We start from the raw sequence: 14,757 nt of genomic DNA, 5'->3' as shown, positions 1-14,757 counted from the left end.
ACTATCAGCACGTGATGCCCTGGATAGAAGAAGCAGGAAAAAGAGGAAATAGACTTTTGTACCTGTTGTCTGAGTCCCAGCACTGCCTCTGCATTCTGCCTCTGTGCCTTTGCTTCATCACTCTCTCCTCCCCACACTAGATGAGCCTCCTCTCCATCTCTGTATACGCAGGGGCTCGGCCCTCCTCTTCCTCCCATACTTCTACCCTGCTGCAGGGTGAGGCTCATGCACTGACCCTTCATGGTTGCATTTCCAGGTAGATGTCCGCTGTGATTGGACAGAGTGTCACGTAAGCGGACTGACTCCTCCTCCAAACGGCTCACTTTCTCACGCAGCAGCTCGGCTTCACTCTTGCGCCTCTGGAGTTCGTTCTCGCAGACTTCTAGCTCTAGAGATCGCGTCCTCAGAGCTGCCTGAGCCTCCTGGGATCGAGCCTGGCTGGCTTGCAGTTCAGAGCGGGCTTCTCTCAGCTGAGCCTTCAGCACCACAATGTCTCCAGCTTTCTGGCTGAGTTCTGACTGGATCTCCTTCAGCTGCTGCTTCAGGAGGGAGATTTCTCCTGACTTCTGACACACCTGAAGGAAACAAAAAAAAAAACAAAATCAGAAAGGAAGGTACAAACCCTTGAAAATACACAACAATATTCATACATTTAGGATTTCTTTGTTCCAGGAAGGCAAACCTCAAATTGTTTCATGCCTTTAAGCTAAGATCAAGTTAATTCAGCCTTATCTAAGGTGGTTTCACACCTTCTTTTGGGGGGTAATTTATGCTTTATTAGTGAGCCAAAAGCATTGAGAGAGGTGTGGAATGCCTCACATTATGCAGCTCTAATCAGATCACTGCCAGCACCTCTAATCTCCTGACACCTTTCCAGAGTCTGACTCCCTCTCACCTCCCATTTCGTTTCCTCCAGCCGTGGCCCCAACTGGGTCTGCTCCCTCTGGATGGTGGCACACCTCCTTTCCAGTGTGTCTCTGTCCTGCAGCAGAGAGGACAAGTCCTCCTGCAGCTTCTTTTTCTCCTGTTGTAGTTGAAACACCTGAAAACACACACAGATCCAGTTTGGTTGATCTGATTAACAATTAAATCCTTTAATTAGGAATCATTAGACCCAAACTTTCTGGATAGGAAGTATAAATCTGAGTGTAAAGATCTCTGTTTTTCTTGACAACATTGTTTCTACATAAAAATCTATATTTCCACATACTTAAGGCTTTTATTTGTTTAGGATTAATTTCAGACGTGTATGCCTTTATTTAGATAAAATAGTGAAACAAAGGAGATGGAGAGAGTGGGAAATGACATATGGGAAAGGAGCCACAAGCCGGATTTGAACCCAGTCTCTGCACATGGGTTGCACAGACACGACCTCTAGACCAGCACTTCCTTAAGTGTGGGCTATGACCTTCTGGCAACATACCTATGTTTAGGAAAGGCTTCTCGAGGCTATTGGCCCCCCTCCTTTACTCTTTTTTTAATTCAAGCTTACCTGTAACTGCAGCACCTGCTGTGCCCTCTGGGCCTTCTGCGAGGCCTGCTTCATCTTCACTGAGCAGTTTTGTCTCAGTTCCTCCATCTCTCTTTCACAGCGACGCTGCTTCTCCTCGTACACCTTTCAGCGCAAAAGATAAAGGTCACTCCCTTTTGTAATGACAGCATATCACTTATTAATTGTCTGTTTTACAGGACGGTTTGATCAGTGTGATCAGGTGAGCGTCTCACCTGACAGATTGCAGCTTCGTTCTCATCCAGATTTTCCCGGAGCTGCTGCAGCTCCAAGTCTCGTTCCCTCAGCTTCTCCTCCAGCTCCCTCACCACAGCCTCATAGCCCTCCACGGGCGGCGGCGAGTGTCCACAGGACCCGCTGTCTGACAGGGGCTGCCCGCGCCCACTCAGCGACCCTGAGCCTGTGCTCTTACTGGATGAAGAACGTCCACTGTCTGAGTTAGTGTGATTATGGCTCCCACTCCCACCTGAAGTGTTTCTACCCAGACTGGAAGGCTCCAGCTGGCCCCCGGTGCCAGACCCGGAGCTGGAGCCCTCACTTGGGGCCAGACTGTAGCCTGTGCTGCTGTGAGTGGGGAGGCTAGAGAGGGAGTTCCTCCCTGAATCTGACATGGAACAGGACTGGCTGCTCCGAGCATTTCGCCCTCCGCTGAAGGAATTGCGCTTCTCGTCTGAGCTTGAACTGCCACTTCCTCCGTTACCGTTTGTGCTGTTGGAGCTGTTGGACCCTCCCAGGGGCAGCAGGAGGTTGAGGCTGGCCTGGCTCTCTGACAGAGTGCTGCCTCCTGGCCGCGGTGATAAGTAGTGCACAGAGTGACGGTTCTTGGGGACGACGGGTTTGAATGCTGTAGGACGGATAAGTACTTTTTCCATGTTCTGAAAGCAGAAATAAAGAAAGCATAAGTGATTGATGAAAGCAAAGCTGTGCTAATTAGCAACGGCTGAATAAAACTCATTAGTAAAGGGTGAGTGATATGCTGGCAGGTCAACCCTCCAGGCTCTGATTAGTTTAATTTGGTTTAATTGATATTCATGGGCTTCATTAAGCAATTTTCTTAATGATTTTCCTATCATGTAACATACAGGGACGGCCAAGAGAGGAGAGAGTGAAAGAGGAGACGACAGGAAATCTGATTAAGGGGCAGAGAAACAAAGAGGAAGAGGAAGAGAGGCGACAAAGACAGAAGGGTCAAAGCTTCTCACATGGTCTCAAAGCATTTCTTAATGATTTTCTTCAACTTCTAATAATTACGTCACTGAATGTAAGTGAGCTCTGGCATTGATCATGATGTCTGTGCAAGGTGAGGAGCTGTCAAACAGTTCATGTGAGGCTGCTGATTAAATTTCCCTCTGGATCGATGATAATAAATAGCCAATTAGCTCTAAAATACATCACCACATGCTGCAGAAATACTTCTGAAAAGAGTTTATAACCGTAGAAAAGTCCTGACATTGAGATTTAATGTGACAGCATGTGATGTAGAATGCTATGTAAAGAAGGTATTTGTGTATCTCAGGTCAGTGTTTCTCAGTTGGAGGGTCGGGACCGAATACTGCATCACAAAACTGGTTTTGGTGGGTCACTTGGTGTACCTAGAGAAAAACAGTATCATCAGACATACAGTGCTTAACAAATTTATTAGACCACCATAACCCTAACCAAAGTAAGGTTTATGTCACAGCTGCCCTAAATTAACAGCATTGGGAATTACCAAAATCATTTTTTATGATTTTGGTTAATGGTTAATACACCAAGATGTAGAAGCTCTTTAACCCAAATGACATTTTTAATGCTAAAACATAACTATTATTGTTATCCAAAAATGTTCAAATTTACTGATTTACAAAAAAACTGAAAAAATAGTAAAGCACATTATTGTTTCTTGATTAATATGTCAAATTATAGTTATTTACTTGAATTCCTGAACAGAAAAATGAGTTTTAGTGGTTGAATGTTATGCTTGATTAATTTCTGACTTCTCAGAGAAGCCCAGTGAGCCGGCTCAAATTTGGGTGAATTCAGTTTGAAATTCCTCACTCCTGTTCGAAATGGTAAAATGTGAAGAGCTCACTGAAAATGAAAGAGTCCGCATTAAAGCACTTCATGATGCTGGATGGTCTTTAAAACAAATATGACAGGTGGTCTAATAAATTTGTTAAGCACTGTATGTCCATGTATTTTCATTTTACTGAGTTTCCCGTTCTAGGAGTACATTTTGTTAATTTTGTTGAGATTGATTATCACATCATCTTGAGATAAAACTTTTAAGACTGTGTCAGACTGGATGCATGAGACGTGCGTCTAAGTTTTACGTTTTTTTGCATGTTAACAAGTCAGAGTTTTCAGACTTCATGTGTGAGTGCTGCGTCTTACCCGCCTTAAACACAAGGAGAAACTTGCCTATTTTTTCTGCATACTGTGCACAGTTATCAGCAAAAACACACAGGAAAATTATTAATAGAGAACCATATTTACCCTGTTGTAGCAAATATGTATGTCCACACCGGTAGAATATGTGTGCAGTCTGTTTCTTGATGACCCTGGTGAAGGCTACAAGCTGAAATGCGTCTGTTTAATAAAGGTGTTCCTTTAACTTCTACTAATTATAAAGCTTTCAGTTTCCACATGGGTACATAATATCACAGAAAAGGTAAACAAAGTACGAGTACACTTCTGGTTTGTGCTTTTCAAAGTTAATGCTGTGTTTAGAATTTCTTTTGAGAAACTCCCTTGGTTTGCACAGAAAGCTTTACTTTTAATTGTACAAGTCATTAAATCAAGTCACTTGTAGGGGGGTTTACTGAGGTAAAACTGATGAAGAATTACAGTGCTTTGACAGCAGGGATATGTGGCAAACATGTAGCATGCTAATGCCTATTGTAAAAGCCGTAATGGCAGGACACATGGGGCACACACACGCAACAAAACATGCAACCAGTCTGAAACAGGTTTCCTGCTTATAGGAACAGTTTTTATACCAACCATTTTCTTAAATCTGTGTTTCTTGCAAAGTATTAATATCAGATAAAGTAAATGCCTTTTATAGTAGCTTATTATACATTAATTCTTTTCAGATATATAAAATGGAAGTTTGAAAGTTAAGTTTTACGTTTTCTTTTCCCATTTTTTTCCAAAGAGATTTAAAGATCCTGTACAGTGAAATCCAAAGTTTTTGTCATAACGCACTAGATACAATGTTTGAATGAGGTTGCTGTAAAAATGTGAAAACACTGAGATCTACATGTAACTGAATTCTGGATTTTTTTTCACCCCTTTCCTGAATGGGTCCAACTTGGGCAGGGCAAACACGTGAGCTAATGATGTCACTGGCCCACAATGGGGGATGCCCCGGCCCCTTTAACACTATATGAAATCACAGAACAGTTTATCTCAGTACTGTCTGTTGTTAGCTGAGGTCGCTGCCTTTATTGAAAGTTAACAGTCAGTTTAATGCTGTTTTTTGTTAGCCGCAGTGACTTTCGGATCATTTAAAGCATCTTAACAGAGATCTGAGCCAGAAAATGCATTTTGTCTCTTCTTCTAAGGTCAACAAAAGGTCAAGAGGCAGGCTAATGGTGTGAGAGTGCGTTTCTCAAATCAGATTGTAGCATTTTTTTTTTAATTTGAGAGGATCGTGTTTCTCTTGAGTGGGCATGGCTTCAGCTCATTCAATAGACACGCCCACACCACCCTGGGGCAGATTTTACTGCCTCATTTTTCATGATTTTGAAGCTTAATTTTATAAACTTGAAGATGTTTCATTTGACTCAAACTTGATTTAGGGGTTCACAACACAGTGGCCTATCATACAAAAAACCTAAATACAGATATATTTTCACTTTACAGGGTCTTAAAGAAGCATCTCACAGACTGTTAAAGAGGTTTGCTCAGAGGTCTATGAAGGCTTGGAAAGATGCCTGAGAGCTGATGAATTTGTCAAAAATGTTTTATCTTGTATGAATATGCTATTGGCCTTGTTGTTTGTTGTTTATGCTGCTGCAACTAAGAGTGTATTCATTACTGTTATTTCATAAATAACACTAGTTTCATGAGCTTATCAAACAAAAATATTCAAGCATTCTTATATTGTAGAAACTACTATTATGTTGTTACAGATTGCTTTTGCTGCACTCTTGTGGATATTTCTCTGACAGGGGCATGAATTATATATTACTCTTAATGTAGTTAGGTATTTTACACTTGAGGTTCTTCTTTTTGCATCTATAAAACTGTTCCACTACCATAATAATACAGACAACAGCCCCAATATTGCCTCAAATGCCCCATTTCCCAGTCAGCCAGTCCCTGTCAGACACCATCAAGTATTCGCCTCAGGAAATCTGTTTGTTAGACATAAAACTTTGTACTGCTATAAAACAGTAAGCTGCACTGCAAGTTGCTGCTGCTGTCTACTGTTTAAGAGCAAAAAAAAAATTTAATTTTAGGTTTTTCATCATGTAACAGACAGAAACACCAGGTTTGCAGAGAATGTAACATTGGTAAGATAAGAAACATGTCTGCATTATTTTACATAAATCCCACTAGTACAAAGACAGTGTGCACAGTTTGTAAGGCCTCTTACCTTCTCTAACTGTCCCGACACTGGGATGAGTTTAGGAGGAGGCCCTCCAATGTTTCCGTTTAGTGCCCTGTTGTCCCTTTGGTCCTCAGAGTCACTGCAGGGGCTAGCAGCTGGCACTGCCTGGTTCTCTTTCCATTCTCCAGTGACCCCCTCATCACTCACATGCACAAAGTTCCCATTAGTCCCAACAACACCGCCTACTGCTCCTACAGCTGCTCCACCGCTCGCCCCAGCAGAGTTCCCCGGCCTGGGCTGCTTCTTGGTAGGTAGCGGTGGAGGCAGAATCTGGGCCTGGGGAAGCGTCTGGTTGCTGATAGCCAAAAGCTGCTCCAGGGAGCTTGTACTACGCAGGGTGTTATCCTGAAGTCGAAAGCAGCTGGTGGCTGGTGTGGAGCGGCGTGCCTTAGTAGTGAAGTCGCTGGCAGCCCGGCAGTGTCTCTCCTGGTATGTCCGGCCTGATATGAGGCTGCTGACTGAACCCATGGCTGTCCCGGAGCTGCAGGGACCACAGGGACCAGGGCAGGGTCCAGAGGGGGAGTGGGATGACAGCGGCCTGCACTGCTGGACGTCGAGACCTGGGTTGGGGTGGTCAGTCACAGTGACAGGAAGTGCCTGAACTAGAGCCATGGCACCCCAACGGCGTCAGACACACCACACACTCTGATGAGAGCGAGAGAGGGAGAGAAAAAACATCTTTAATTTATGCTCTACATGCAACAAGTATGACAATCACACATGCTGTGTTGGATTATTTTTATTCACAAGAGGAAATAATTTCTTAATTGCCAGTATTATGACAACCAAGTTTTTGTCTCTTCTTTACACAGAAATTATCTTGGATTAAGTAATCTGATTGGACAGGTAGTAATCTAAGAGTGCTGATATAGAGTATAACATGACTGGGACTTGTGCATCACTTGTAGACTCTATGAATGATGGATGTAGTCTAAGTGATGCAACTCACTGGTTTCTAAAGAGGCTTTTTAAAGCCCTACAATGTCAGCTGCCATATTGAAAAAGCAAACAGGAAAGTGGCAGAGCAAAGTCAGGATTTAAGCCTCTGCACAAACAGTTACAACGCAACCAACTCTCAGTGAACTCAGCCATGCCTCTAATCATGCATAGTTACAAATAATCCAATTAATTGCAAGATTTGTGATTAATTAATCACAATTAATTGCATATATCAATAACATGAAAAAGACTGCATCACAGCTAAAATTCATAATGGATGTGACATTTTGTATTGCCTAGTAACAGTCTATTTTCTGTTATATTATGGGACTCGTTGAGCTGGTTACGTTTTACTTTTACTTGCTTTTACAGCAGTGTTGATATTCAGTCATCACCTCCTCCATGTGATATTTCATTCAGTCAGGTACACGCTTTTCATACATTTAGCCGTTATTGCAAATTAGATATACAGTTTTACTTGGCTGAGAAGGTTCTGCTTAGAAGATGCTCCCTGGATTAGTCAAGCAGCATACTTTGACTTTCCAGGCATAGCTAGAAACAACCATATGGATAGAAAGATTTATCACAATGTGTAATGGCCACAATGAATTAGATCAAAAGCAATGAATCCATAGTAGCATGAGTCTTGCAATAAGCTTGTGTTATAAAAGAGGAGGCTGGGGTGGGGGAGGAGAAGCTCTGCCAGCAGCAGCAGCATGGTGCATCAGCATTGATGCAAGCAGGGATTAGTGAGAAGGGTGTTATATTTAAGTTGACATCTGTGTTGAAAGAAAGAGCTGTGACTGGCTGTGAGAGCTTGGAGGTGATAGTTTGGATCCTCTGGCCATCAGCTGCTCACGGCTGGGCGTATGACTCCTGTGTCCTGCATGAACTATGATAGGCTTCATTCTGTAGGGATGCACGGGTGGGAATCTAACTTGGCTGATAACTTCACACATGGTGCAAATGTGTCTCACATCAAAATCAACAATCAATCCACCACAAACATAAGTAAAAGAACCCCAGCAGGCATCACTATACAACAGGCAACATCCAAACGTAACTTCACTCATAAAAAAACACATCTAAACACTCTGCCCAAAAGGGCATGATGGGGAACTTTGTCCACACTTCCCCCAGGTTTGAAATCGTGGTGTAGTCAACAGAGGCACAAAACGCACAGGAGTATTGTACTCAAGTAAAAGTACATATACTCTGGTTAAAATGTACTTAAGTAGAAGTAAAAGTACTGGCTCCAAAATACACTCAAAAAAGCACAAGTACATAAAAAATACTCCGTTATCTGAGTGAACGTAAGTAGATGCTTTCCATCCCTGACTTTTTAAGAAAGTAAAGGAGAATAAAACTGTACACTCATAAATTGTCATGAGCAGAGACAGGGAACATCTGAAAAAGATAAAACAGACATTAAAAATATATTTTTTAGAACCTTTATGTCATTTTTAGTACCCATATTTGTGCTCGGTATCACTGAGTATCCAAATGTAAGTACTTATACTCAAACTTAAACTGGAAAAATGTGGTATTGGTGCATCCTATTCCCCCTCTTATAATTCATTTGGCCTTTCTGAATGAGACGGTATCAAAAAAATGACTTCACATAGAAAAAGGGGTGCAAATACTACGACCTAGCACTGTATGCTAGGCAGACCTTAATGGTGGTAGGTCGCTGATGTGATTAGTGGAGATCCACATGTTCAAAATAAAATCCTTTTAAGATTTTACTAAGGATCTTACTTTAGGCTTTTTGCTGAAGAGAGAGGAAATATGGAGAGAGAGTGGGGGAAGAAATGCACCAAACAGCACCAAGACTGGGAAATGATCCCCATGGCTACTGTGTTGAGGACTCCAGCCTCTGTATATGGGGGTCTGCACTACCAATTGCAACTACCATCATCATAAAAAACTGTGACATATATTTAAGCCATGAAAAATTAAAATCAAACTTCTAAGCAACATGAGGCCAAATTATTTATTGATTTTTATTCCTATTGAACACATTACCTGCAGCCACTTTACAGTCCTTTATTTGAAACATTTCTCCAGTGAGAGCGGATCCCCAGATACCCACTCAAACACACACACATGCAGAGTGAAGTCCCATCCATCATTAAATACACTTTACATCTCTTGTGACGCTGATGCTAATTGTCAATGTCATTAATGAGACAGCGAGTGAAAAAGAGGATGGATTTAGTAAAGACTGGGGATGAAAGAGACACAGGGAGAGAGAATGAGTCACGGTCATCACCATGTGCAGCTGCTCTGTGATTTTCCTGAGCGTCCCCGTCTGAACCTGGCCAGCACTCATCTGTGTCCTGCCTCTAACGCAGTTTGAAAACTCGTCCCCTCACTGTTTCCTGATCACAATGCTCACACTCCATCAAAACATCTTTGAAGGCAGAATCAGAGCCTTGCTCAATCTGTACACTATTTTTAGGATGAGAAACGTGGAGACATAATATTAACACAGTAAGAGGCAGCAGATTAAGGCTTCCATTTGCAGATAGTATTATCAGTGTTAGATGCCCCCGGGGGGACAGAGAGGGGACACATATCCTCAGCCTGTCGTGCCAAACCCAAATCCGTCTGGCCAAGTGGAATAATCCGTGCCAGCGATGGCTGCACACAGTCTGCTAGCACTCAAACATTATTACACACACACAAAGCTCTGTGAAAGTAAATGAACATCCACAAACAAACACATAACAATAGAGATGGAGGAAGATAAAGAAGAGTTTGTTATACAAAATGATATCAGATTGTAATGGCATCAATTCCAAAAGCTAAGGAGCCAAAACATGCTTCAAACAATGCAGCTGTCAGACAGTAAAGTAGTGTCTCATGGTTAAAGGTTGGAATATGTGTTTATCAGCCCATTTCCGTTATAAATGAGGAAAGTTTATTACTTTCAGACAGTTTCTCTTCAAAACTACCCTGCTTGCCCCCTCCCACCACCACCACCACCAAGTTCAGACACTAGTTGTATGCAGTTTTACCTTCAGTATACTCAGCTTCAGACCACCTACAGCTTAGTTAATTCTATCTTTGTTGTTTTCTGATTATCTGTTCGTCAAAGTCACAAATATTGTAAGGAGTCACCAGGCTTTAAATGTCAACTTCAAAAGAAAGAACAATGGCAATATCATTTTTTTACACATCCACTCCTGAAATTTTCCAGAAGATTTCAGCGTAACCTTCCCAGAAAACTACCTGACTTAGATGTTGACACTTGTCTTTTTCATTAATTTAAGTGTTGCATTGTTTACCATCTCTCAGGAACTGTAAGACAGATCTCTACAGAGTAAATTTGATTCAAAGCTTAGCATTTTGCTGATCTACTGACAGCTCCTGCTGCTTGTATCCCATTCAGAGGCACAAAGCAAAGATTTTATTTAGAGCTTTGATACTACAAATCCACATTGCTAAATCCATGGTAATATGACTCATTATTATGTTTTTTTTTTTTTGCTATGAAAAACAACTCCCTGATAGCTTTTTAGGCCAATCAAGGTACTCTAATTTCTTCTTCTAATGTTTTCTTGGGAGCAGTGACCAATCAGGGCTATCCAAAGATCAACAAGAGACAGGAGAGTTTGGAAAGGTAAGAAAAAAATAGCTCTCTATGGCCCAAATCATGAAAAGAGGACGTTTGCACTCCTAAGATGGGATTCATACAGATTCTAAGCATTGGAATACCACGTGTGCAAATTATGAATGTTTTATGGAGATCAATGATAGTGATAGTTTCTTTTGTGTTTTTTTAACTTACTAGTGATCGGCCTCTAAACAGCTTCCCACAAAAAAAACTTGTGGAGTTTTGGTGTTGGGTATCACTGACCAAGGCCTGAGAAAGCTGAATCTATTTTAAGCAATCTGATGCTGCTTATATGTGACAGGGAGTAAGGGGGAGTTAAAAATAAAAGAGAGACTTCATGAGTTCACATGAGTCAAAGAGATAAAGATATGTGTGGTATGTGATCACTTCCCAAGCCAAAATAATCACGCCTCACAACCTCCTTTCACCTTTTATGCCGCCAGTCCCACCTCTTCTTCTCCCCCGGCCCCGACAAGGACCTCTCAGGCAGGGATAATAGAATTAACAACCCCTTGAGACCATCAACCGTGACCCCCCCAATCCCTCACCCTGTGACCCCCTGCTGAGTGGAAGGGAGCTGGGTCTGATTCTCTCCTCCCACCCTGTGACCTCCAACAGTCTTGTTTTGTTCTGGCTACTCTGGCAACAAATCCCAAAAGCTAATTTTCTTCCTCTGAAGTTTCTCACTGGTTGTTGCTCGAAAAACTTATTGAAGTCCTCCCCTCCTCCCCCTGCATTCCTGGAAGACTCTTTTTACAATACGAGTCCACATCAGCATTGTAACAGAGCTTGACCTTTGCCTAGCCTTCATACTTTTACATTAAATCTTCACTGGCTTTAAACTGGTGTCCGACTGCATTACAGTGTTGGGGAAGCATGAGGGGCGCAACAAACAGCAGGAGCTCCACATTGATCAGGACGTTGCTGTTCCACCCTGTCATGTCTGACATTGTACAGTGACTCTGTCCGGCTGCTGTTATGCCTCTTACTGCTTTTGCTTCTGGCTTAGTGGAGAAGTTTTAATACTAGAAATGTGCATGATTAGCTGGATAAATTATTAAATGTCTGGTTTGAGCAATCATGATGCAGCTGTCATATTATATTTGTTCTCTTCTCTTCCATGACGGGCACTCATTCTGACCCTCGTCCACCCCAGCCACCTCCAATCCATCTCACCAGCATCAGGTGCAGGCCTTCCATCAGCCTCACTACCCCTCCAAGTACATGAAGACATCCCAATGGACTTTAATCACAGAAATGTATTTCAGCACTATATGGATCTGGGCATGAGCCTTGCAATTCTCGAAAAATCTCATCTCACGAGACTCCGCTGCAAGGAAGCTGGACGCTCAAAATCTGTTGCATGTTGGTCATTTACGATTACATCTATAGCTGTTGCCTTGACAGTTTTGAACAAAAGACAGGGGCAGTGGATGATAGTTCAAGGCAAAGTCTGTATGTATGGCAAAAGCTACATACAAGGGTCCCATCTCCTCTTCTGTCCACACGTACCGCACCATGTTGTCTTGGAGTGAACTGGTCATGTGACACCATATGTTACTTCCTGTGATGTGTATATGCGGAAAAAGTGTTTCCATTGCACTTTTGCGATATATTTCTATATTCTAACGTCTGAAAAACCTCCTCATGAGAGCTTAAAAACTTTTTAGTGATATCTGAGAAGTTTTTCAAAATCAAGGTGTTTCAACTGCCAGTTTTTTATTGCGCTATTTGGATTCTGCGCATTTCTAAGGGTAGTGCAAATGGAGCTAGAGAGAATAGGGGGACACAGAAAGAGGGACAAGAGAAACAACAAAACAATGAATAAAAGATAAATTTAAGGCTGTCACGGCCATATACTTAACTCCCATTTTGAAGGATAAGGCTATAAAGTCAATAATGATAGAATCAATATATGAAGAATTAGCAATATCACCCATGATGGTAAAACATGTACTACACTACGTAATATCTATACAAATATGTTGAGAACATACTGCATTTATGCAGTTTAGATCATGCTCTCTCTCTTTTGCCAGTACCAGCTTTGGCCTAAATACATGACTCAAGAGGTGGAGTTTTTTAAGGCTCTGGTACTTTTTGAGACTATTAAACAGACTGTATTGTTTAAAAGGACAAGATTTTGATCAATATCACAAAGTGTCTTAAAGTATATTTTCATAGAGTATCAAGAAGTATCAAAGTATTGACATTTTTTCCAAGTTTAGCTGTTGTGTGTCAGTGCCTCTCGTGCTTCCACAACACCATAATGCAATGATCTTGGATTAAATCTTTATACACAAAGGCACTATAGCAGTAGAGCTTCATAACAGTGCTGCTGTGGAGAGGAAGTTTAGAAAGGGCAGGACATTGCAGGCAAGATATATCAGCGGCTGTAAAAGTTGCCTTTAAGGGGCAGTGTTTAGAAGACAATATGGCTCTCTGACAAAGTGAGAACAGTTTTACCATCCTTCACCCCGTCCTCCACCTTCCTCATTACATGCATCCTCCTCTGCTGTCAGCAGACAGGAAGAGTAAAAACAGTCATCACTAAAAATAGAAAGCATCTCAAGTGCCTGAAATCACTCTGATAGTCTTTCATGAGGCGTTCTCTTGGCGAGGTATTTGATTCAGTGTTCAAAAATAACTCCAGTAGTGCTACAGCCGGCTCTTATGGGGTCAACCTGGGGCCACTTTACACCACATCCTGACACTCTAAAACTATTAAATGATGCTGAATGGCTTAAAACAGCCTCACTGCCTCTGACAGGAGCTGTGAATACACCGAGGGGGTTGTGAGAGTTTACCCTCCACATGCCACCAGCCGGGCCCTGGATGACTATGAGCAGGACTGACAGAAGAAAGAGGTTCCCAGGTAGCTTTCTAACAAGATCCAGAAGTGGGGTTTGTGATGGGGAAATAATCCCGTTATGATAAGTCTGTTAATAATGAGGGAGAGAGGAAGCCCATTATTCTGCAGCAGGAGATCACGCATTGCAATCACACGCAACCTCAGAGCTGTTCCGGAGACTCTGCTGGGCACAGGACGGAGCTCCAAAAAGCAAAAATCCAGCAGAAGTGGGTTCAGGACACAAAGGCAGGCTGGTGGAGGGAGGAGGGGGAGTGTTGGTGGGGTTTAGAGGGGAATTCCAATTCCAGGTAGTCCGAAGAGACGCTCCAAAGAGGCCCTCAGATCTTGGGAACACTGGGCATCTATAATCCTGTTTGAACGTTATTTGGCCAGCAGACAGACACACAAGTCTGAGCACCAGATCTCCAGGCAGGAAAATCAAATGTGAAGGCAGACATCATTTCCTATCAAAACCATCTCTACTGCTGAGCAATGAAAATGTTACTTCTGTCAATTTTCTCTCTTTTTGTTATCTCTTCCCCGCATGTCTCTGATTATTTTGATTATAAGAGCAAAAAGTAAAAAGAAAGCCAGTTACCATCACCACTGTGACCTTACGGCTGAGGACATTTACACACATGCTAGAGTTGATGTAAGCAACTTCTGCTAAAAGTAGCTGGATTGGTCTATAATTGCCAGTCTTGTAAAAGGTGAGAGCATGGGTGCATGCCGTCATCCTCTGCAGCTGAACAAGATCAACATTAGTGCAAATGCAGCAGATTTGTCATGGATAGTTATGAGGAAGCCTATTAAAACTAAACAACATAAAAACAGCTGAGTGGAGTTCTAGTTACTTGTGTAATGCCTGACTTTGATACACAAAAAAACAAAGAAATGCAATGTTTTCAGTCTGCTGAGTCTGTTTTAAACCTTATTTGGCAGGGGCAACCAGACAAAATATGGCAGACAGATCTGAATTTGTCTTTTACAACAAATTCACACACTTTTGTGAATTTAAACCATTATTTTTAAATGCACCAATCCACTGGTCTGAGTGCAATATAAATGAGTAACCAGCTTTACAAACTTTTAAATGTTTTCTTTGACTTTGTTATATTCTGTTGTTCTATTCGGAGGACTTGTTTGAACCACTTTGAAAGGCCCGTTGCTGACATGAGCTGTACAAATAATCTTGAACTTAGGGATGAATGATACAGGATTTTGCAGACATTGACATACTC

At 42.0% G+C, this 14,757-nt stretch overlaps 1 protein-coding gene across 2 annotated transcripts in view; it reads right to left on the bottom strand.

The window, feature by feature from the left end:
* Positions 1-14,757, bottom strand: part of lzts2a (leucine zipper, putative tumor suppressor 2a) — an 83,390-nt gene that overhangs the window by 6,803 nt on the left and 61,830 nt on the right. For both annotated transcript variants that reach the window (XM_041789316.1, XM_041789317.1), the window contains 5 exons: positions 6,093-6,752; positions 1,726-2,385; positions 1,493-1,615; positions 896-1,042; positions 63-575 (listed from right to left, as the gene is read on the bottom strand). In XM_041789316.1, the coding sequence (XP_041645250.1) occupies positions 63-575; positions 896-1,042; positions 1,493-1,615; positions 1,726-2,385; positions 6,093-6,719 (2,070 nt within the window). In that variant the 5' untranslated portion in view covers positions 6,720-6,752. The remainder of the gene's footprint in view (positions 1-62; positions 576-895; positions 1,043-1,492; positions 1,616-1,725; positions 2,386-6,092; positions 6,753-14,757) is intronic.

Source organism: Cheilinus undulatus, linkage group 6 (genome assembly GCF_018320785.1).
Source record: "Cheilinus undulatus linkage group 6, ASM1832078v1, whole genome shotgun sequence".
NCBI classification, from domain to species: Eukaryota; Metazoa; Chordata; class Actinopteri; order Labriformes; family Labridae; genus Cheilinus; species Cheilinus undulatus.
The sequence above is the reverse complement of the archived record's forward strand: the minus strand, read 5'-3'. Positions and strand labels throughout refer to the sequence as shown.